The sequence below is a fragment of the Artibeus jamaicensis genome, unplaced genomic scaffold, assembly GCF_021234435.1.
Source record: "Artibeus jamaicensis isolate MK-2021 breed Jamaican fruit bat unplaced genomic scaffold, CSHL_Jam_final contig_867, whole genome shotgun sequence".
In the NCBI taxonomy this organism is placed as follows: Eukaryota; Metazoa; Chordata; class Mammalia; order Chiroptera; family Phyllostomidae; genus Artibeus; species Artibeus jamaicensis.
Genome location: NW_026521995.1, coordinates 5,794,510 through 5,818,197, shown reverse-complemented (window position 1 = coordinate 5,818,197; position 23,688 = coordinate 5,794,510). Strand labels below are relative to the sequence as shown.

At 36.0% G+C, this 23,688-nt stretch overlaps 1 protein-coding gene across 9 annotated transcripts in view; it reads left to right on the top strand.

Moving 5' to 3' along the window:
* Positions 1-23,688, top strand: part of ARHGAP21 (Rho GTPase activating protein 21) — a 127,752-nt gene that overhangs the window by 67,141 nt on the left and 36,923 nt on the right. For 5 of the 9 annotated variants that reach the window (XM_053673470.1, XM_037125811.2, XM_053673467.1 and 2 more), the window contains exons 5-9: positions 8,339-8,431; positions 10,096-10,174; positions 12,715-12,769; positions 19,790-19,819; positions 21,130-23,026. In XM_053673470.1, the coding sequence (XP_053529445.1) occupies positions 8,339-8,431; positions 10,096-10,174; positions 12,715-12,769; positions 19,790-19,819; positions 21,130-23,026 (2,154 nt within the window). The remainder of the gene's footprint in view (positions 1-8,338; positions 8,432-10,095; positions 10,175-12,714; positions 12,770-19,789; positions 19,820-21,129; positions 23,027-23,688) is intronic. The other 4 variants (XM_037125807.2, XM_037125803.2, XM_037125810.2 and 1 more) reach the window with 3 other exon arrangements.

Genomic DNA, 23,688 nt, shown 5'->3' with positions numbered 1-23,688 from the left:
AGGGAGAGGAAGTTGAGGTTGCTGTTGAATTCTGTTGAAATATTGGTGCCTGGGTAAACTTTGTAAGAAAGAAAGTGATTTCTGGAGGGAAACTGATAGTGCTGGAGAATAGAGGGCCAAAGGGAATGGAAGTCTTGAAGAGTCGAGGAGCAAGTTCAACAGGGGAAGTGGTGGGGCCATGGTCAGAGTGGTCAGAGATGGAAAGATAGTTGCTGGTGGTTAGAGCACTGTAAAAGATTTTTGGGGGTAGAGTAATTAAAATTTAGCGCAACAGAAATAACAGGGCTGCAAATCTAGGCATGATACAGTTTGTGAAATTTCCTAAAACTTTAGAGAGCAAAACTTCAAATACTCCAGAAGGCAGATCACAGGACTCTTTTGTTCATTGTAGGACAGTTGGCACCTGGCGGCATGGTCAGAGCTCAATAAATATTTGTTGAATGAATAACACCCTTCCAGAGTCTTTGTTGCCTGGTAGTTTATACTGCCAGAAAATTTTGATTCATGTCTGACACCTAGTGGTATTATATTCAAATTACTATTAAGTGGCAGCATTTTCCTTTTACCATTTGAAGGAAATTGTACAGATCACTTGTAAAACAGTGGCTTTGTTCCTGAAACAAGTCTCTGAGTTGGTTTGGGGCAGTTTTACTGCTAGCGTTTATTTTCTAGGGCTGTAATTTGAACCAGCCAGCAGTAGATTCTTTATTGAGTATCTACTATATGCCAGGCATTATTCTATGTGTTGGAGATGGAGGGTATGCTCTTCTGCTTATGCGAACTCACTGAATTTGAACACATAGCCTGAGCATTCCATTGGGAACTTAATTTAGGGTACTATTGTGACAACATGTGAAACTTCTAAATTTGTTTCATAGCTGTTGGTGCTCTCATCTCTGTCACGAGTTACTACTTTTCCTTAATGTTAAGTGAGCATTTAGGAAGCCGAAAGTAGGATTAAGTTTGTTGTCAAACTTATATTATCCACCCTGAACTGAAGACTACGTACTCTACAGAACCATCTGAGGATTTTTTTGTCTTTCCTTTCAAAAAATAAAATAATAAAATAAAATAAATAAAATCCAACAGTAAAATTCTTATTTGTTAGTGATGTATGCTCAATATTTAAAGTATTTATGAATGAATATACATGATATCTGGGATTTGCTTTGACATTTTTTAGGAAAATAAAAAAGCAGCGCAAATGAAACAAATTGACAGATCCTTCATAAGTACTTAAGTTGTATTCTTGAGGGTTTATTCTGCTGTTTACTTTTGTGTATTGGGCATTTTCCACAAAAAAATTAGATGTGTGTGGGTCAAAACAAAATTTATCTTGATCAAGTTAGAACATGTTCTGCTTTTAAACAGATTTTCTTGGTTCATTTTGTCCTATTTATTGTTACTTGAAAGTCAGATCGAGTAGAGAGATGGTATGTGATTGCCTATAATAGACAACGCGGCTGAGACCTGACAGGTGACTTGGTACTGCAAGTGTCCAAAGATTATTGGAATTTTGGTTCTGAAGCTCATGGTAATTGTTAGAGCTACAGATTGGAGACTTGGGAGATTTAAAGTTCTAGCCATCACCCTGAAAGTGAGAGCCTCTTAGGTGGAATTTTGGGGAGTGCCTAGATTAAATAAGCTGGCATATATGAGGTCTCTCGGAGAAAAAAGTCCAGCCATTGTTCATAAAACAAGAAAGGTTTGGGTGATATTGTTGTAATCGGGCACCCAAGGAGAGTGGACCAGAATGCGCATGCATGAGCAGTGACGACTTCACTGTACTAGTCAGTGGGGGCGGTAGATGCTACTGAGTGAGTATGTGTACTGTGTGGCCTTTGCATTCAAAATGACTGAGCGAGTACAGCAACAAATCTGCATCCAGGTTTGTGTTCAGCTTGAACATTACTTTGTGGAAACTGTTGGGATGACTCAGAAAGCTGCAGCTATGGGCAGCTTCATCAAGACAACATGTCTGCTCACACATCATGTCTTATGAGGAGTTTTTTGGTGAAACAACAAATCACCCAGGTGATTCAGCCCTGCAACAGCCCAGATTTGGCACCCTGGGACTTCTGGCTTTGCCTGAAACTAAAACCATCTTTGAAAAGGAAGAAATTTCAGACCATCGGAGTGTCAGTGAGATTCAGGATAAGATAGCAGGGCAGGTGATTATAATTGGAAAAACTGTGTGAGGTCCCAAAGTGCCTACTTTGAAGGGACCTGAGACATCATTATCCTGTGTACAATGTATCTTGTATCTTCAATAAATGTCTATTTTCACATTGCATGGCTGGATACTTTCTGGACAGACTGTGTGTGTGTGTGTGTGTGTGTGTGTGTGTGTGTATTTCCCCCCGCCCTTTACTGCATCTGCCTTCACCAAAGGAAAAAAATACCTGATATTAAATTGGATTCCACTTAATTATTTATCATATCTGGATATATTTGTCATTTGATACATAGATAGTTTTAGGTTAGGCAATATGTCTCTCTTAAGACTCTTAAGATAATTTTGTGTGCCGTCAACAAACCCAACTCCTAGAATAAAAATCAGAAGCCTGTTTTCAACAATAAAAAAATAATAGTATGAAATATTTCAGGCAAACAGAAAATATAGGGGGAAATGTAAGTTCTAAATGCTTGCTGTCTATCTTTGTTATCTCAACATTTCAGCATTTCTCCCCTAAGCCTCTTACACACATCTTCCCCACCCGCCCTTAGACATAAATGACTGTAAAAATGTATTTTCTACTACCTTCCCCAGTTTCCCCCCCAGAGGTAATCACAAGCCTGAATTTGGTGTTTATTACTCCTTCTGTTAGTTTTTTGCCTTAGTGGTTCCTTAATTCCTAACTTTTCTCGATAATTTTTTTTATATGCCCCCATTTCCCTGTGGCAATCTGTTATCCATCATAGAGAAGTCAGGATCATTTGTCATCGATCAGACTCAACTTTGATATTATTTTAATCACCATTATAGTTTCAATTATTTTTGGTCTGAAAAATATTAATTTCAATAAGCTATTTAATTGATTTTCTTTAAATAATTAATGCCTGAAGCTCTAATATTCTGTTATGTGATGTGCCTCTTAAGCATCCCACCTCTTTGGAGGGTATACCTTTTCAAAAGCTAATTTATAACTTAGATTGAAGCATAGTTTAATTTCAACTGCCTTATCTTATATATAGACAGAGTTGTTTTTCTACAGCAAAGAAATTAGTAATTGGAACACTTGAAAAAAATAAAACAGAAAATTTGGTTCCATTAAAAACATTAAATAGCAAATTTGAGAATTATAAGAGAGAAGGGAGAAAAGCTTAATTTTAGTGATAGTCATTATTTTCTGTTGCTTTACTTTTGGCTAAAATACAAGTATTTTTTTGTGTAAAGGATATATTTTTTTCAATGTGTTAAGAAATGTATTTCTCTTGTCACCAAAGCTGTAGGATTCTTGACCAAGGCTGATCTATTTTTCTGTGCATCCTCATTAAGGGCCCTTTTTCTCATTGGCATATCTTAAATTTTGTGATTTCTTACAATAATCTATTCACTTTTCATCTCTTTGCTTTGTATGCTTAGTATGTTAATTTGAAATAATTTAAATGTTTCAAGTGATTTTGACTTTAGCACTCTTCAAGAGGAGGGCCATTAGTGATTTAAGTCATCTTTCTAACGAAGAAGCCCTCTGGTTTTAGTCCCTTTGGAGATAGATGTGTAGTTCCTGTCAGCTACTGGAAATCTTTTAGTACAGTCTTTCTTACTTCTCCACCTTCTTTTCTTTAGTGTTCCTTTTCTTTGGTCTGTATTCCTAGACTTGCCCATAATATGACAGTTAAGGTTGTATACTCCTTGAGCCAGTCAGTATTTATCAAGCACTTGCAGTGCGATGAGCACTCTGACCTCGACCATCCTGATTTGTATACAATCCTTTTTGTATAAAAGCATCCTGATGAAGGTTTGTCATCAGCTAGCGCAGTAGTAAGTGTATGAGGCATTATGTAAGCATTTTAAAGGATTACCTGTTTTAATATAGCAACCTTACTGGGTCGGAATAAATAAGTCATTTGTCTAAAATCACTTGGTGATAAGGTCGCCAGATAAAATACAAGAGGCCCAATTAGAGTTGAGTTTCTGATAGACTAATTTTTAATACAAGCATGTACCAAATACTGAAGAATCTGGAAATCTTACTTGGAAAATAAGTGGTAGAGCTGAGATTTTATTTTTTTGTTTTGATTGTTGTTCATAGAGCTGAGATTTTAAACTATGTAACCTAGTCATAGGGCCCACTGTCTGTGGGCCCTATTCCACTATACTCCATATGGAGAATCAAAATCAGGTCCACCTAGGTCTTCATCCAGTGTTTGGATGGCAGTTACCTAAGTTATTTTTTCTCCAACTGACTATACTTATAATAATGTAAAAGTGTGTGCATGCTTTCTTATTTCAAAGTCTAATATTCAGCTTCAGGTAAATTCATGTATACTTTTTGTCTTCTTGTTTAAGTCTTTACTAATTTTACATTAAGTCGCATAAAATGAGACTTTTTTGTACTTGATAATCAAATTTTAGCCATTTTAGTGCATATAAGATTTTTACTTCCTTTATCATATATAGAAAGATTTAGTTACATGTGGGTGCTAAAAGGAAGCGTTTTTCTTTCTTTTGATAAGGTCAAGGAAATGACACATGAATAAGGTATTTAACATGTCCTATGTGTTTTCAAAAAATGGGGAGATTATAAAATGCAGATGTAGAATTGAAAGAGGCTTATGCTAAGAATTGCCAGGAAAGCCATCAGACTCTGCCAAACGATTGTCCAGGGAAGTGAAGAATCATTTTTCCTGGGGAATAGTCAGGATTCAGGACTGGGCTTTTAGTTTTGCATGTCTAGAGGTTGACTTGCAAAAAATAGAGACATAAGAGATTGAATAATACATATGATAAATTTGATACCATTGATTTCCAGTTCTAGCAGAATTGCAGGCAGCAAATATTAGACACTGTTCAAATTAAGGAACTAAGTGTTTAACTCAAGACTTGGAGTCAAAGAATATGGAAATTGAAGAGAAGTATATTTCTTAGTGAACCTACCTGTAGCTAAGGGATATCTGTGGGAGATGGTTCTATTGTCCAGAGGAATTGGATAATACCTAGGTAGTAATAGCAAGTCGGAATTTTTGGAAAAAGTCCAGAAAGGGAAGCCCAGAAACAAAAATCAGAAGTGTAACTTTCAGAAGGTATGATAAGACTTGCTATAGGATTGGCCTGTTGTTTTAGTGTAGTCTGTATGTTTTTTAAGTTTATTCCTGTGTTTTTAGGCATGGGATATTGAGAGATTTGTTGATGGCAAAGTGTCATTTTTTACACAAGCAGTCATTGCAAAATCAGTATTTCCTTTATGGAAATTAGAACTGAATTATTTTGGACTACATACAAATTGTTCTGTGTACATGAAATTTTCTATCAAAGATTTTCAAAAGTCATTACATTGCTACTCAGCTAGTTTTTTATTACTTGTAGAATTCATTAATGGTCACTGACATTTTATATTTTTAAATCTAAGTCTGGTATTACCACCTTTGGGACACAGTAGACTAGAACACATTAATAAGAAAAGTGTTTCTTCTCTTTTATTACATAAATCTTTTCTTGAAAGCAATGACTTGATACAAACAAGACTTACTAAACCCTCATATCTCTAGCCAAGAAAAACTAGATGGCTTTCCTTATGCCAGCTGTTCTGAATGGCAAGTGGGCCACAGAGGGACCTAGCCTGACTACCAATTGGAGTTAAGTGTTTGCATCCTTTCAAATTAATTGCAAAGTGTACTGTCTACTTGTATTTGGTAAAGCTTGACAAATGAGTAAGTAGTTCAATTCCTTCTGAAGCTGCAGGGAACACCATGTTTGGAGTCCAGCCTGTGTTCAAATCCCTTCTCCATCTCTTTGCAAGTGCAAGGACTTAGTCTCTTGTTTTCCTCAGTGCAATGGTGATGTTAGGATCCTAAGCCCATCTTGAAGTCTTGTGAGACTTAAACCAGATCATACATTTTTTTTCATTAATTGAATAATTACTTATTGAATGCCTGCTGTGTGTCAGGTATTGTTGTAGGTGTCATGGATATCAGGTAACATGACAAAATCCGTGCTCTTCGTTTTAGTGGGAGAGATATACAGCCAACATGTAAGCAAAATAAGACTGTAATATTAGGTAGCGAGTGATAACTTAGGCAGGAAAGTAAAGCCTGGCACATAAAGGAAAATTCCCCCAGCTTTTAACAAAAAATGACTTTCAAAGTACAGCAAACAAATGCTGTCCATCGTGACTCAACAATTTACATGTGGCCATGTTTGCTTTAACCATGTGGGTGTGTGGGTGTCTTGGTTTATTTCACCCCCAAACCATTTGAAACTGAAGTTGCTGATATAATTAGCCCCTAAGTACTTTAAGAATTAGGACATTCTTCTTTGTAGTAGGGATTTAACTAATATCTGTTGTCTTTACTCCTAAATCTCATGGAGAGAGCAATCATGGCTGTCTGTCATATCTGTCATCGCTCATCAGAAGGGACAGAAGGATTCATAATATTTTCATGTTACCTGGACGTAGAGAGAAGGCTGTTTGAAGTTTTTTGGGGAAGATTATATGGTGTATAATTAGTGTAGATTTATAGTATTTAAAATTGGATAGAGATATTTTGAAAGGATGTTTTTATAACTATTCAAAATTTTAATTCTTGAGAACATAAAAATAGGATAATAGTCCTCATTTAAGCACTATGTAAGGAAGAGTGGGAATATACACCTACTGAGAAATTACTACAGTTATTTGCTATACTGAGTGCTTTTACCTGTTTTCTCATTTAGTCTTTGTAGAAATCCTTGAGGAGTATAAAAACATAGAATAAGTATTTATATTATAGAGGAAAAAGTAATGATTTCTTTAAGTACAAAAATTTACTTAATTGCATCTGGACTATCAAGTGACAAGGCAAGGGTTTGAATCTATGTCTGCTGGTTTTTAAAATAAGCAATTTTCACTAAACCTGTTGCTTTTTTAGTAGTTGAGTTAGCTGTTCACAAGTTAGGAGGACTTCTTTCAGTATAAGTAGGTAAATATGTAAGAGTAGCCATGGATCAGTATTCCTTTACTGGGAAACTTCTTTTGAGCGACCTGTGCAATACAGCATTATAAAAATTCAGTTTTACGTGGCAGTCATTAGAAAGCCTTTGTATTTGACATGCAGTCATTTTATGCTCAGCACTGCTGTTTAACAAGTAATGTATTACTTTGGGCATGTTACCTGTTATATTCTTTAAGGTCAGGGCTGGGATTCTCAAACTGGAGTGAGCATCAGGCACCTCAGAGGTTTTTTGTTTTGTTTTGTTTCCCTAGTAGATCTGGGGTGGGGTCCACAGATTTGCATTTCTACCTCATTTCTCGGTGATACCCATGCTGCTGGTCTGGGGACCACTCTGAGAACCGCTGCCTACCTTTTTGTTCTCCCACAGTACTTGTCATGATGCTTGACATTTGGCTTAAATGTCCTCTTATCTATGAATCTTTCCCTGGCTTCTATTTTACTGAAACTGTTGGTCATCTTCAAGTGTTAGCGGGTGTATGGTTCACCTGGAAAACTTGTCGATGCAGCAGATTTCTGACTGGACCCCACTGATTTTTAGCTGCAGGTGTTACTGCAGGTGGTTCATGGACAGCAATTTGTGAAGTACTTGACTTGCAGGGTGGTCATGTGCTCCTCACTGTCAGGGCTGTATGCTTTTTGTACTATAGTGCCCTTCTTTGTTTTTCTCTTTCCTCCCAGAATCCTTAAAGGGGAAGTACTACGTCTTGTTCATCATTATAGCTTAAACCTTAGCACAGTGCAGTATTAAAAGTGGTAGAATACTGCCTGTGTAATCTAAGGATGTGACCTTGGAGGATTTATTTAATCTCTCCGAGCCTCAGTTTTCTTTTCTTATGCATTGGTTATAGTAATACATACTTGCTATAGGAATCAGCCCTGAGCTATGCACAGTACTTAGTGTAGTACTTACATTTACTGGGTACATACAGAATGTGGGTACATAGAGAACATGCCCAGTAAATGGAAACTGTTACTACTGTTGTCTTATGGAAGAAACAAAATAAATTTTTGAATTAATTAAAACCCCTAAATTATTATTTTAGCACCCAGATTTAGGGTATGTATTTACTACTTCATTAAGAATCTTTGCTTAATTGTTTCAATTAAATACCATTTTACATTTTGGTATTTAATAAAGGATTGTCAAGTACAACCATGCCTTGGGCTTTTTTGTCTCCCACAGGAAAACAGAGAAACCGCCTGGAGCCCATGGATACCATATTTGTTAAACAGGTTAGAGAAGGAGGACCTGCTTCTGAAGCTGGACTATGCACAGGTGCTGATACTCTTCTTTAAACAACACCTTTTGACTTCTCTTTTGCTTTTTAAAATTTTTCCTTAGCTATCTTTTTGTATGTTTCTTTTTCTTCACATATGTTATTACTATTTTTGAGACCTCGGTTATGTTTCTTGGTACCCAAATGGAGGTGTTTGTACAGAAGTAATATGAATTATAAATTGTGGGCCATTTTAGTTACCACTACCACACTGCTGGAGTCTTGGAGGCCCTTTAAAGAACCTCTTTTGCACACATTTCATTTTGACAAAGGTTTACAGCATAGGAAAAGGAGAATGAAGATATTTACTGACATAATTGAAAATACTCTTCTTGGATCTCCAAGTTCTGAAAAGTACATGGACTGAATTAATTAGTTTGCTCCACACAAAGTGCCTACATTTGTACTGCAGTGCAGGCCTAACCGCATGTGGTGTCAGTGGATGTGGTCTGATAGTGGTTCGTTCTGAAAATATTTTCTGATTGGTGATTTTTAATAAAAACTAAGTGGAGATTTCATTTAGATTAATGCACACTCTAAAATAGTTGCTCTTCTCTCATGTTTTTAAACATGGAATAATTTTAAATGGGTATTAGTGAAAAACTATCTTTTGTTGCCTTTTGAATTAAATGTTATCTTTTTAGCTATAAATATGTTGTCTTTCTAGCTACAGGTATTACCAAATATCAGTAATGAGTGTCATTGTTAAGATTTATGAGAAGGCACTGTTACCTACCTTTATTACCTACCTTAATTATCTTTTTTATCATAAAGTAAGCCTAATTGCAATATCATTAATATATAAAATGTGCCTGTCAGTGTACGTATGAGATCCCATTTCCTAGAATGTATCACCTGTCACATTCTAAGCATCACAAGATTGAGAAGATTAAATAGAGATACTGTGATCAGCACAAAGGACGTTTTTTCCTTTATTCCTCTTTCACCTGTCCTTTCTCTCCCAGGCTTTTCCTTTCTACTCCCCCAAGTTTTTCTGAATAATCCAAATGTCCATCCATTTCTCCATTAAAATGAAGAACGAGTTAACCTGTGTAAACATCAAAACTTTATGCAGACCCATTAAGTCTAGAATAGAGCACCAATCAATAAACTAAATAGATTCAGAGAATACTACAAGGAACTCAGCTGGGCTGGATTTGGAGGACACTGAGGTACTAAAACAATCAGTTGTGTAATCTGTGAAATAATGTTTCTCTCTCACAGATGACAAAGTAAACAGGAAAACTGCAACTCAGAAAATAGCTGTCAGGGGCATAAATAGTACAGTAGTGCTGTGGTCACTTAGTAATTATACCTTTTGAGGTGTCCAAATTCATAAATGACTGGAACTCTTATTTAAAACTTGGCTATATTTCATAAGAAGCTGGTTATATTAAAATTTAGATTCATTTTTAATAGATACTGTAAAAATACCTTATAAAAAGATGTTTTAAAAAACAATGAGCTAGGATTCAGTAAAAGATGTTTCTTAAGATATATTTCATGAAAAACAATTTTTAAAAATTATTTCAAATTAATAAATTAAATAATTAAAAGATATATTTCAGAAGTATTCAGAAGTGACTTTCTGTAGGAATTCCTCATTTGATATATATATATGTTTTGTTTTGTTTTGTTTTGTTTTTTTACTTCTTCTTTGAAGGTGACCGAATTATAAAAGTCAATGGAGAAAGTGTTATTGGAAAGACGTATTCCCAAGTAATTGCTTTAATTCAGAACAGGTAAGATTCTTGAAATATGATTAATTTTGGCTACAGATGGGTCTAAACCAGCGGAGTGTTGCACTCCTGTGGGGAACCGGTGTGGTGCTGAGATGTGGGACCTGAAATGCGTGGCGCAGGTGGGCGTGGCCGGGAAGAAACTCCAAGGACAGCTTAGCTGGTAGCTTTGCTTCGGAACCAGGACTTGTCAAACTTGTGATTAAAACTCCAGAGTTTAAGAGGCACACATTTTAGATTTTTTGTAAATGTCCCACTTCTATTTGAAGTGGTAAGTGTTAATATGTGTATAACATATAACTAAATGTATTTATAAATAATCATAAAACCTCTTACTAAGATAAGTTATCTTTATATAACTTACTGAATAATAGTCTTGGCTCAGATTTATTCATTTGTTTTGACCAAGACAGCAGGATATTCTTACAGTTTGTTAGTTTACTTACATTGTACAGAATGATAGAATTATGAGTTTTAAAGGTAAATAAATATTTGTAGAGTGACTATCTATAGGACCTCAAAGATAATTTAGTCCTACTCTCTTCCTCTTTACCACACACCTAGAAAGGTTTTTTTTTTTTTAATTACAAATAAAGAAATCGAAAGCCAAAGAGGTTACCATACAGAATTTCTGTCAAGAGTAGGCGTAAATCTGGGGTCCAGTTTCTAGATCATCACTATTGTGGGAGGATCTTCTCAGATTCACATATAGTAATTTCTAGATTATATATTGCCTTATGTTAGCCATACTCACTTGTCTGTCATTAAAATGAATTTTTTATTTTATGAAGATATTTATCAAGTGCCCCTACCCATGACTATGTTATTTACACAGATGCCCTAATACAGTATCATTTTTGCAATTAGATAATGTGACCATGATTTATTCATCTCAGAATATTCTTACTGTTTTAATATATAATGGCATCCTTAGAGAAAGTGGATCTTAAATCTGTCCTATAATGTTGAATTATAGGTGTTACTTACAGTGATACTAATTGATTTTAAGGTATGGAGGAGACTTGGGGATTGGTAAAGCCTTTAAAGTCTCTGCAGAGGCACTGGGGAGATCCACCCCAAATTTCTCTTCTTTAAAATAATGTAGATCATCGTAAATATACCAGTATATTTTGTCAGCCTAAAGTTTGAGGACTTTTACTATATTTGTTAACATCTCTTTTTTTTAAATATTTTCCTAGTGACCATAACTTGTTCTTTGTTTTCCTGAAAACCTACATTAATTTTTTTGTTACTGGTACATTTCATCTTTCAGAGTAATAACACTTTGAAATGATATTCTTAATTTTTCAGCCAATAAAGCTATTTGAAAAATAGAGAAATACTGTTTTTTTTGTGATCTTATTTCTTTAAAAACAAAAACAAAACTGTGTTCCTTTTGTCTGCAGTTGGTAGCAAATGGATAATGCAGCAGAAAGCCATTGAGATTCTGCAGTGTATTAATATAAAAATGTATCCTTGTAGAAGAATTTATCGAAACATCAGTATGTATTTTCTACCAACTCTAAATATTGACATACATGTGCCTACATATTTTAGTAGTTACATTCATTTGAACCTGTGGTTCTTACTGGTTTTCTATCCTCTTAGCATTTATGAACCTTCCTATAAGGGGTTCAGATTTATTGAAAAGAAACACCAGTAAATTAGTAGATTTTGCTTTCTTTTTTTTGTTGTTGTTCATTTGATTGTTTTTTTAATCTCTTGATTGTACTGGGGGAAATTCTATCTAGTATTGTTAGGTTAGATACTGAAGCATCAGTGGGGATAGCACCACTTCCCTTGCCTTATCTCAATGCAATTCCAGGTCACAGGACTCAGCGTGATTTACCCCTTTGAACTTTTTCAAATGTAGAGAAACTCTATTATTTTAAAGAGGAAATTTGCAGTACCAAAATGAAATGAGACTTCTAGTGTTCTTGTAAAGGCTCTAAAATTAAATCACAGAGAAGAAAGCAAATATGGTAGTTGAAATGCTATATAGATTTTAAAAACAAGTTGTAATGGTCAACTCTGATTTCCTTCACCTCTGAGGCCAAAAGGGATATTTCAAAATGAGAATGCTTGATTAATATTGCTTGAAATATTAAATTTGCAGGATCTTTGGTTATTTTTATGTTAATATACTTTTAAATTGATAAATAATGGGAATATGTGCTAAAAAGGTGTGATTTGTTTTGTTACTTGACATAAAATAATAACAAATTATGAAACCATGAATACAGGGCCATTTAATACAAGTAATATACTTTGTTTCTAAATTAAATTATTTCTAAATAATAAAGCAGTCATAACTGATTGTGATAGCTCAAACATATGGTAGGCTGCTTTTTCATACATAATTAGCATATGTGTAAAAGTTATTTCACTTCATTTTAATGGTTTGCTTTTGAAAAGTAAAGATTTAGAAAAACCAAAACTCTTAAGCAATTTAAGAAATATTTCTGAGTTAACTACTTTTCCTTTTATGACTTCTTTACACATTGCACTTCCCCTAAAATGGTGTTTTGTATATTTAATTTCAGTGATACAACATTGGAACTTAGTGTTATGCCAAAAGATGAAGACATTCTCCAAGTGGTAAGTTTTATTTATTCAAATATGAGTTGTTTTTTAGTCATGAATATTAATTTAAGAAATTTAGAGATTTTAAAGAGGAGGTAGATTGAATTTTTTTTAATTCTAGGGAAAGAAAACCCAAACTCTCTGGTTCAAATAGCAGAGTTTGGAATTCTCCACATTTTACCAAAAATGGGGGGGGAAAGACCATTGTCAATATTTCACAATTAAGTGACACGAAAATGTGTTACTGATTCCCTAGTGAACTCTCCCGACTGCTGGCGTTTGGGGTGAGATCCCTAGAGTTTAGCCCAGTGTTACTTTCTAGGTGGTCATTTGATGGGAAGTCAAACCTCAGGGTGCAAATGCACATCCCCAGGAATTAGAATCTTTTTATTTTCCTAACGGGAGGAGTTTTGGGAAGGCCATCTTAATTTTCCAGTAAGTATTACTGTTCATAAATTAACTTGGCAAGCAGTTTTGTTTAACAGTATCAATTTATTCCATTAGTAATATTCACAATTAATGGAATCTACAACTTAAGGGAAAGATATATTAAGGTCTTAGAGAGGAAATGAAACTGTTATTGAGAACTTGAGCATTTAGTTTAAAATATTGTTCTTATTTAAAAAAATATTTTACCTATCTATATATTTATTTTAGAGGGAGGGGAAGGAGGGAAAAAGAGAGGGAGAGAAACTTAGATATAAGAGAGGAACATCCATCCCTGACCAGGTACTGAACCCGTAACCCAGGCATATGCCCTGATCAGGAATCAGACCACTGGCCTTTCTTTCGCTTTGCTGAATGACACCCAACCAACGACGCCACAGCAGTCAAGGCTAAAACATTTTTCTCATTTTTATAAAGAAAATAAATGGAATGGAATATTTACCTCCTTTATTAAGCTTAAATATTGCTGGAAGTAAAAAGATGATAAAATATATAAATTTCATTTGAAAAATTAGTACTTTTCCTCAATTAACTTTGCAGTTCTGTAGAATAAAGTAGCTTGAGCAAAACTGTTTAACTAAAAGCTAACAGTTAGATCTAGGAAATGGCAGTGACCACTACAGTTTTTTGGGGTTTGTTTTTTTTTACTGAATGGTTTTTTTCTTATTCATGAAAAATAGGGAACTTATGCAATCTCTGTGTTGGAAATGGAAATGGTTCAGCAATGTTTTTCATTTGTAAGGCATTAGTTTGAACTTAGCTCAACAAAAGTGCTAAATAATCTTCTTGTAAACACTTATTTTTACAAAAAAAAAATGTCACTAATGGTTCAACTTATTCACTGACATTTAAATGTAATTCACTGAAGCCCATGGAGCTCAACCTTGTGTTTTCAAGGTGTGTTGATTTTATTCAAAAATGGCTTTTTACTGATAGCAGATTACCCTCCTTAAGCACACAGTTCTGTGGGGTCGGGACCCTCAGTAAGGAAGGTGCACCTGTCCGAGGTGGTCTTCCTCGAGCTCTAGTGGTAGAGTGCCTACCCTGGTAATTCAGCAGAATGAGAGAGTAGCAGACATAACCGTCTCAGTCAGTGGGAGTTACAAGATTAGAAATAGAGAACCTCCTCTAATGTTCTCCTAGCACAGAGGACTAAGATGATAGATGGCAGGGGAAGCTTTACCTTGAAGCCTCCTTCAATCTGATGACTCAAAAACAGAATGCACTTCCAAAAGAGAACTTATTTCTCATCTTCAGTAGACAACGTTCCTCGCCAAAGTAAAGGCACTGGTTGGACGTGCTTTCTCCAACAGTGCACGTTTCACAGAATGGCTGGCATTGTGCTGAGGGCCCAAGGAAGGAAGCAGGCGGGAGTCACTGTCGGGGCCTGCTGTGTGGTTGGCAAAGCGCAGCAGCGGTGGGAGGAGTAATTTTCTAACGATGTGATAAGTGGAAAATTAGGTTAATTAATCTGTCTTGTTATGTTCCATTTAAGATAAATACATTTAAAATAAAGGTAAAATACAAAGTATTGCAAACAAAGGGAAAAAATTGGTTCCCTAGAGTGACATGAGCACACAGATCTTCAAGGTTTATCAGTAAAGGGTTCTGGTATATTGTAACGGATAATTCATTTTTAAAACATGTTATTTGAATTTTAAGACATAAAAGCTCATACCTGTAATAATAAAAGAAAACTTCACTCTAAAGTCTGGCTTTATTCACATTTGGATGTACTATAAGTCATTAGGGAATTAAAGGAATATATATAATTAATGCACACTATGCATTGTTCCATAGAGGACATTGAGATGTGGCAGCTTCTTTTCTGTATAACTGATAAGTGTTTTTAGCTAGAATAGCTACAAGTGTCATTTTTTAAAGCTATTAATAAAACATAAGTAGAATCTGGGATTTAGAAAACTGAATATGCAAATACTTCTAACAGATTCTAGAGCTAAAAAGTTCTATAAGGGGCCTTCAGAAGCATTTATGTCGGTCTTAAATCTGATACTCAAAATGTAAGCTTTTGAATATGTGAGGTTGAATCTTCATTATAAATAAAAAGTAAACATGAACATTTTACAGCCATGTAAAAATTATTCACCCAGGGGAAGAATGCTTGTCATAATTCATGTATGTTTGCTTGGGCACCGACGTCGGGTGTCCACGCAGTTGTGTTTCTGAAGTGATACTGGGTTGGCCAAAAAGTCTGTGTGTTTTTTTTCCTGTAAAATAAAAGACATTTTTTCATTTTCACCAGTAACTTTGTTGGTTTGGGTATTTTGAGTATATTGGCTATCTCTCAGATAGTATAATGTTAATTGTCTCAATTTGATCTCTATCAACTACAACTGGCCTACCCGGCTGTGGATCATTATTCGGAGAGAAATCTCCAGCACAAAACTCAAGAAACCACTTTTGACACGTTTCATCAGTCACAGCACCTTCTTTATACACTGCACAAATCTTTTTTTGCACTTCAGTTGCGTTTTTACCTTTCTTGAAAAAGTAAAGCATAATGCACTGAAAATGTCGCTTATTTTCTTCTATCTTCAATATTAAAATGGCTAAATGGCTACACAAAAATTCACCAGTTTTGATGTTAATGTACTCTGATGTGACAGCTATCACAATACAATCTTACAAAACTGTTTTGAATGAAGTTAAAGATAACTAAGCGCTCACTTGCTCCTAGAGCCATCCATCTTATGGGAAAAAAACCCAAACTTTTTGCCTAACCCAATGTATGGACCACATTGTTCTAGAGGTGCTCAGCTCACCTCTGAGAGGTGACAGAGAAAATGTAATTTGGTTTAAAACTTACATAAGGAAAAGTATATAATAATAAATTTCTTAATTTACAAGTGACAGTGATAGAATATTCAAACACATGAAGTAAAATTAAGAGTAATTCATTATGTTATTAACTAGTGCTGGTCATAGTACTCATGTACTTGGCAACCTCATTTTTTAAACCAACATATATTTTTTAGATTAACGATGTGACTAGTGTTACTATTACATTCATGTTATTTCCTTTGACAGTATTTTATAGTTTTATGTTAGACTGTGATATCTTAGGTTCATATTTGTAAGGTACTATTACAAAGTAAAAAGCAGTTACTGTTTTATTTTCCAAAAAAACAAAATGGTTTTTTTAACTTCTCAAATGTCTGCAAGGGAAAAAAATAGCCACCACCCATCAAATCACCTGAACAGTGATGCTGGCTGATTAAATACTTTCTTGAATAGACTGATGATAGGAGAACTCAACCTGGGCATTCTTTTCAGTGGTTGCCTCAAGCTATTTTGTGAAGCATTTGGCTCAATAGGTTCAAAATTAAATTTTAAGTTGATCAGTCCTGATAGCTGTGGAGGTGCTTGGGTGTGTCTGATGTTTGGCCAGGGCGTGGGTGCTGGTCCGAGTTAAACACAGCAGGGTGACGCACCTTTTCTAGTGTAACAGGGCAGAAAGCAGTGGCACTTGGATTTGAACCCCAATAGGTCAAAAACTAAAGCCTGACCTCTAAACTTCGGTACCAGTGAGGAGTTAGGGTGGCTTACCCAGTCACACTGCTGGTTAGCTTAGAGCTGTTACTCTGACACACATCTCATCTCTGCTGAGAGTCCAGTGCTGTCTTTGCCACTGCATGAAGGTGTGAAACAAACTCAAAGGTGTGACTTAACCCAAGTTTTTCCTTAGATTCATTAGGACTGTGTGTAGGTGCCTGGCGGGTACTGGAAGTATCAGGGGAACACTTTGTAAAGTATATGATTGTCTAACCACAATGGTGTACACCTGAAATAACAGTGTACAAAATAATAGTGACTATAAACTTTAATTGAAGAAAAAGTTACTTTCAGAATAACCATTTAATATGTTTTATAATCAGTAGAATATTCTATTTGTAATAAGATACCCATTTGTCCAGTGTGGATCAAGATGGCTGTGCCTAGATAAGCGAAGTGGGAGTAGGAAATCTGGAGGGATTTGTTCACATTTGGCAAGTTTGTAGCAGCTACTTTGTTCTTTTTTTGATCTATTTTTTCATAATATAAGACTTGTACTTGCTTGTTAGAAAAGTTTCAAATAATTTGGAAGGGTATAAAATGTCTACACCATCCGCTTCTCTCATGCCCTGCTGTGGCATGGTTGGTGTGTATTTTACTGAACAGACAGACGTGTAGTTATTTTTGCTTTCACTATAGTTAATAGCATTAAATTAATGAGTCAGTTTGTTAAAGTGAAATGGTAGGCAGGAATTTTATTCTTACGAGCTATGTATTCTGCAGGGTTTTTATTTGTTGTTTGTTTTTACCATTTACTAGACAGTGTAAGTATCACTGGTATGATATTAGTGATTTTGATGCAACTCCTAAAACTGAATTGAAAGATTATTTTAGGATTACTTAGTTACTGTTAGGCACTGTACATATAATGAAGTTCCAGGTTGTTAATATTAAATGATACATTTTTATTAAAACATTGATATGTTAGACCATGTGTCTCAGTGAAAGATTTGGTGCTTTTTAACCATACCCTCAAGCAAAAGTGTTCCACAGTCACATCGATGAGCAAGTTAGAGTGTTCAGTTCTGTTCCGAGTATAAAACTTTATTGGTGTGTTCCGTGTTCATCTCAAAGAGTTGCACATTGTAATTCACTCCAGATGGTCCACCCAGTGTTTGCCCAAGCCCTGATGAATACTTTCCTCCTTGAAGGAGTCTAAAGCATGCCATAGTAGGTATTTTCTAGTGGAGCAATTAAAGGCATCCTGGGAGAAGAGGGTTGATTTCTTAAGTCATATTGCCTGTTCTAACTTAGTTCCCTAAATTTATTCAAAGGCAGTTTGTGTCTGTACCATATCTCTCAGAATAGCCGTAGAAGTTCCAGAATTATTCCCAGGTATGTCCATGACTTACTTGGAACACATTCTAAACTGTAGTGGCCTTAGGGCACTGCTAATTTCCTCAGGATGGTAATCCAATGGTATTGGTTCCCAAACTTTATGAGAATGAGGAGCTCTTAGGAAAGATAGATAGATAGATAGATAGATAGATAGATAGATAGATAGATAGATAGATATAAACAAGCTTTTTTAGTGTTTATGAGCTGAAAATGTATGAGGAACTTCAGTGATGCTCTGGAATGAAATAATTTTTATTAATTGCAACTATATCTGCTTATATTAGACAATAATCTGTATGTGTAAGACATTCTATTTACTCAGGCCACTGTTAATTCGTGGTGCATGTGGATGTTTCTAAGGACCCCTGGCCATAATTGTACCTAGAAATGAGAACCCCTGAATATAGAGTATTTCATATTTAGGGTTGCTATATAGGAATCTTAGTGATGTCTGAAGTATGTCAGATAATTTTTCAAATATTTGATAGTTCCAGTCATATATTTTTAATTAAAAGATAATATTCCTCCCCAAATTTAAATGAAGGAAGTATCTTTAAATAATTGTTTCTAGAACAGCATTTTCTAGCAGAAATTGTAATCATGAGAAAACCCCTAGAAAAAGTGGGTTCCACGGCCAAATCGTAATTTTTTCTTTGAGTTTTATAATGTACATTAATGTAGTAGAGGTCTTGAGAAGTCGAGAAACTTACCCACCAGCCTTCCCCTACATCACTGACCACAGAGAATACTCCCCTCCATCGCCTTTCAGGTGATAGCTAATAAAATTGCACAAACAAGTTGTAGGAAATACTATATCAGAGAGTTCACTTATCCAGCCACAGTTTTCCTTTCACAGAAAAATATTGGTGCGAATAAAAACTAGCATTTAAAAGATCGGTTTGTTATGTCAATGCACATATCCAAAATGCATGTTTTGATCGACTGTATTCATGCATTGAAATATTGTGGCATGCACATTTTCTTTTATCTATTTAGCTTTAATTTCTCACTGCAGTCAAAGTTTATGTTTTAGAATATTAATTGTAAAAGGGTTGCTCTGGCAAGAATGTTTTTTGTCTGTTCAGTAGTTATTTTCATAATAAAGCAGGGTGAAAGGTGCAGTGTTGAAAGATCTTAGTTTTTGAGTGAAACCTATTTAATAAAGCAGTCATTCTTTTATTTCCAAATCATAGTAAAGGCAGTTGCAGTCAGCTGACTGCTTGTGGTTATGCTCTGATTTACAGGGGAAGGAGGAGGTTGTACTATTTTAAATGCATAATAGCGCGTTCGTTTCGTCATCTGGAGGCAGAGATGGAAGCAGCTCAGGGGAAATGAGAGACATCAATGTTGCTCCTGTGCGGGGAAGCTTTGTAGCACACTGTCAGACAGCAGTGCGTGTCGAGGAAGAGCGTTGTTCAGCATGCATGTCACCAGATGTATTTTGCTTTCAAGAATGGTAGACAAATCAAATGAGAACCAGAAAAAAGCCTGAGAAAAAGATGCTTAGAAGGATACTGAAGTTATTCTTTATGCTTCACTGCCCTTTACCTCTCTTGGTACCTTCCAGAGAAATCAGTATAGATGTATTTTTAGCTTGCTGTTTCCAACATCAATATGACATGATTCTGTCTTTCTATCAGTAAGCAGCTTCTACTATGTTTTCCTATTTTCTGCTAGCTACAGTTTACAAAGGATGTCACAGCTCTGGTAAGAAATACATAGAAGCCATTTCCTTGTTTTTTAAGTCATGTTTGGTAGAGATTTGTAATAAGCCAACCAATTAAAACTGTTAAGTGTGGTTAGAGAAATCTCTCCATAGTGTTAATCTTACTAACTTGCAGAATGTGTTTGTTTGTAGTACATGGTTTTCTTCATTCTTTTATTGGGTTTTGTGTTTTGGGTTTTTTTTTTTGGTATCCTGTGCATAACTGGTGTTAAGACATGGTATTTATCTGCATCTGTGTTTTTTTAAGTATCTCACCCTTCTTTTTCCTTAGTACTTTGCTGTGATGTTGTGTTTGCGGATGCGTTTGATATTTGTGAGCTAATGCAAAGACAGGACATGATGATAGCCTTGAATTCAGACTGTTTTGATTGGGGGAGGATGTGTAATATGACACCACACCTAACTGTCTCAGATGCTGAACAGTCCTGAGTTGCATTGATTAGCTCTGTTTTGTAGACTCTGTCTAATTTCAGTTTTTTTTAAGTTATAAAAATACTGCTAGATAATTTCACAAATAGTTGATAAAAAAATAATTTGAGCTGCATGCCTGCTTGTTAATAATAGAGAAATGTCTCCTTATAACAAGTAAAAGAGACCAAATAAATTTGTACATTAAAATTTTGCATTAGCTTAAAATAAAATAAGAATCATATAAAGGTGAATTACCTTTTTAAAAATATTTTTATGCCTTTACTATATGTGCTTACTTTCTTAAAAATGCCTATTTCTCTCATTTTAAATATTAAAATATTTAGCATGGCTATTGAAAGACCTGATCTATCAAAATTAATTATTTTCTGGGACTCAGTCATCATTAATTGACAAGATACCTTATTTATGATAGCAGTAGTGCTTAAAATAAAAATGTGTTTGCTTAAGATTTTTAATATTTTCACCTCTGTTTTGGCAAAAGATCAGAATCTTTCGCTGAGATGTATTAGGCAGCCATTTAACCTGTCAGCTGCTGAAAAATGATAAAACTTAAAATTTTGGAAGTAATCTGGCTATATCTAGTTGGTGGGGAAATTTTCGGGTGTGTTTCTGATCCTTTGAGAAAATAGGCAATTGTAATTTTCATTTGTTGCACATCCTACAATTTATTTGATTTCTGAGATACTAGCCCTTTTCTAAATTTGTGGAGCACCCTTCTGTTGCATTTGCACGCATGCTTTAGTGGATGTCATTCAGGAATGAAGTAGGGCACAGTAAAATAAAATAGTGTGTTGCCAGAATGGGAATTACTGTTCTTTTAATGAATTTTTAATGACACTATTCTCTCATTTCCCTGTAGGCATATTCTCAAGATGCCTACCTGAAAGGCAATGAGGCCTACAGTGGCAATGCCCGCAATATCCCTGAACCGCCACCAATTTGCTATCCCCGGCTGCCGTCTGCCCCGTCAGCCATGGCACAGCCAGTTGAAGTGTCTCCTCCAGACTCATCATCCAGCAAACAGCAAACCAGTACTCCAGTACTTACCCAGCCGAGCAGGGCCTATAGAATGGAAATACAAGTGCCTCCATCACCAACAGATGTTGCGAAGTCAAACACAGCAGTGTGTGTTTGCAATGAGAGTGTGAGGACTGTCATTGTACCTTCTGAGAAGGTTGTAGATTTGTTAACTAACAGAAACAACCATACAGTTCCTTCACACAGGACTGAAGAAGTAAGGTATGGCATCAGTGAGCAGCCCTCTTTAAAAACAGTGTCAAGAACCACATCGCCATTGTCGTCCATACCCACTTCCCATCTAATTCATCAGGCTCCAGGATCCAGATCATTGGAACCTTCTGGAATTTTACTGAAATCTAGCAATTACAGTGGACATTCAGAAGGAGTCTCAAGCAATAGATCTCAAGCTGTGGATTCTCCTTCCGTATCTGTTAATCACTATTCTCCAAATTCCCATCAGCACATAGACTGGAAAAACTATAAGACTTACAAGGAGTATATTGATAACAGACGATTGCACATGGGTTGTCGGACAATTCAAGAAAGATTAGATAGTTTAAGGGCAGCATCTCAGAGTACAACAGACTATAACCAGGTGGTACCGAACCGCACGGCTCTGCAGGTACGGCGCCGAAGCACCTCCCACGACCGAGCGCCCCCGTCCACTCAGATCCGACAACGCAGTGTGTCCCAGGAGAGGCTGGAGGACTCCGTGTTAACCAAGTATTGTCCACGCAGTGCCTCACAAGGAGCACTGACAGCCCCGCCCGTTAGTTTTAGCAATCATAGAACTCGTTCATGGGATTATATTGAAGGACAGGGTGAAGCCTTAGAAAATGTCACTTCTGAAAGTCAAATGCCAGATTCAAATGGAGAACGAAAACAGACTTATAAGTGGAGTGGATTTACTGAGCAGGATGATAGACGAGGTATTTATGAAAGATCTAGGCATCAAGAAATCCATAAATCTTTTCGAGGTTCCAATTTTACTGTGGCTCCGAGTGTTGTTAGTTCTGATAATAGGCGAATGAGTGGCAGAGGAGTGGGATCTGTGTCTCAGTTTATAAAAATTCCACCAGATCTGAAAACACCGCAGCCAAACAGGAATTTTCAAACTACTTGTGGAATGTCACTCCCTCAAGGTATTTCACAAGACAAGTCACCTCTTGTGAAAGTCAGAAGTAATTCTCTGAAAGCACCTTCGATGCATGTCACAAAACCATCATTTAGCCAGAACTCATTTGTTTCCATCAAAGACCAAAGACCAGTAAATCACTTGCATCAAAACAGTCTGTTGACTCAGCAGACACGGTTGAAAACTGAGAGTGCCCTGGATCACCAGATGGAGATGGGGAAAAACCCCTGTTTGTCTGCAGCTTCTATTAAGCCTGTTCCTCAGCTGAGTGAGAACTTGGGCACCTCAGAAGTAGAATTATCTGTCACTCAAAGGAATCAAGACTTAAATTTACAAGAGGCTGAAATTCACCAATCAGATACGTTAGATAATAAAGAAACTGTCATCCTAAGAGAAAAGCCTCCATCTGGTCGCCAGACACCGCAGCCTTTAAGGCATCAGTCTTACATCTTGGCAGTGAATGACCAGGAGACGGGGTCGGACACAACCTGTTGGCTGCCCAATGACGCGCGGCGGGAGGTCCACATAAAAAGGATTGAGGAAAGGAAGGCCTCAAGCACCAGCCCACCTGGTGACTCCCTGGCTTCCATCCCCTTCATAGGTGAGCTCATTTAGAGTCATTGGCAGTATGTCCAATATTTAACATGTATTTTTAGCAAAGTATTATTTCTAATTTGACACGCACAGACATTTTGCACTGTGATTTTAAAACATTCATTCTGAATTTCCCAAGTTGTGCTAAAACCAGAGCCATAAGCTTTTACTCTTCCTTTCCTTTTATTTTATTTTATTATTTTTTAGACTTTATATATTCAGTCCCCATTTTTTGTTTTTGTTTCAATGAAACAAATTCCCACTTTCTGGGGCCAAGGTACTCAGCAAAGCAAATTGTACCTAGTTAGTGAATTATCTAAATTGAAAACCAGGCAATAATCAATCTTTCATATAAATAGTACTTTTTACTTTCTAAAGCTTGTTTGTAAATTTAACTTGAGCTGAAAGAAAAAAAAATACCTCTTTGTTATCATATTAACTGCTGGTATAGATTTGCGCCCAAATGGAAAACACCCACCACATGTCTTTAGTTTGCTCTCACCTGTCCCCACCCAGTTATCTTCTCCATAAGGCAGCCAGTGTGATGATTCTAAAATGTAAATCTGATCATGTCACTCCTGGGACCAGAACCCTTTGTTTACTTCCTGGGTTACCCGAAATAGAATCTCATATCCTAGAGGCATCCCATAATCTGCCCCCAACCCCGTG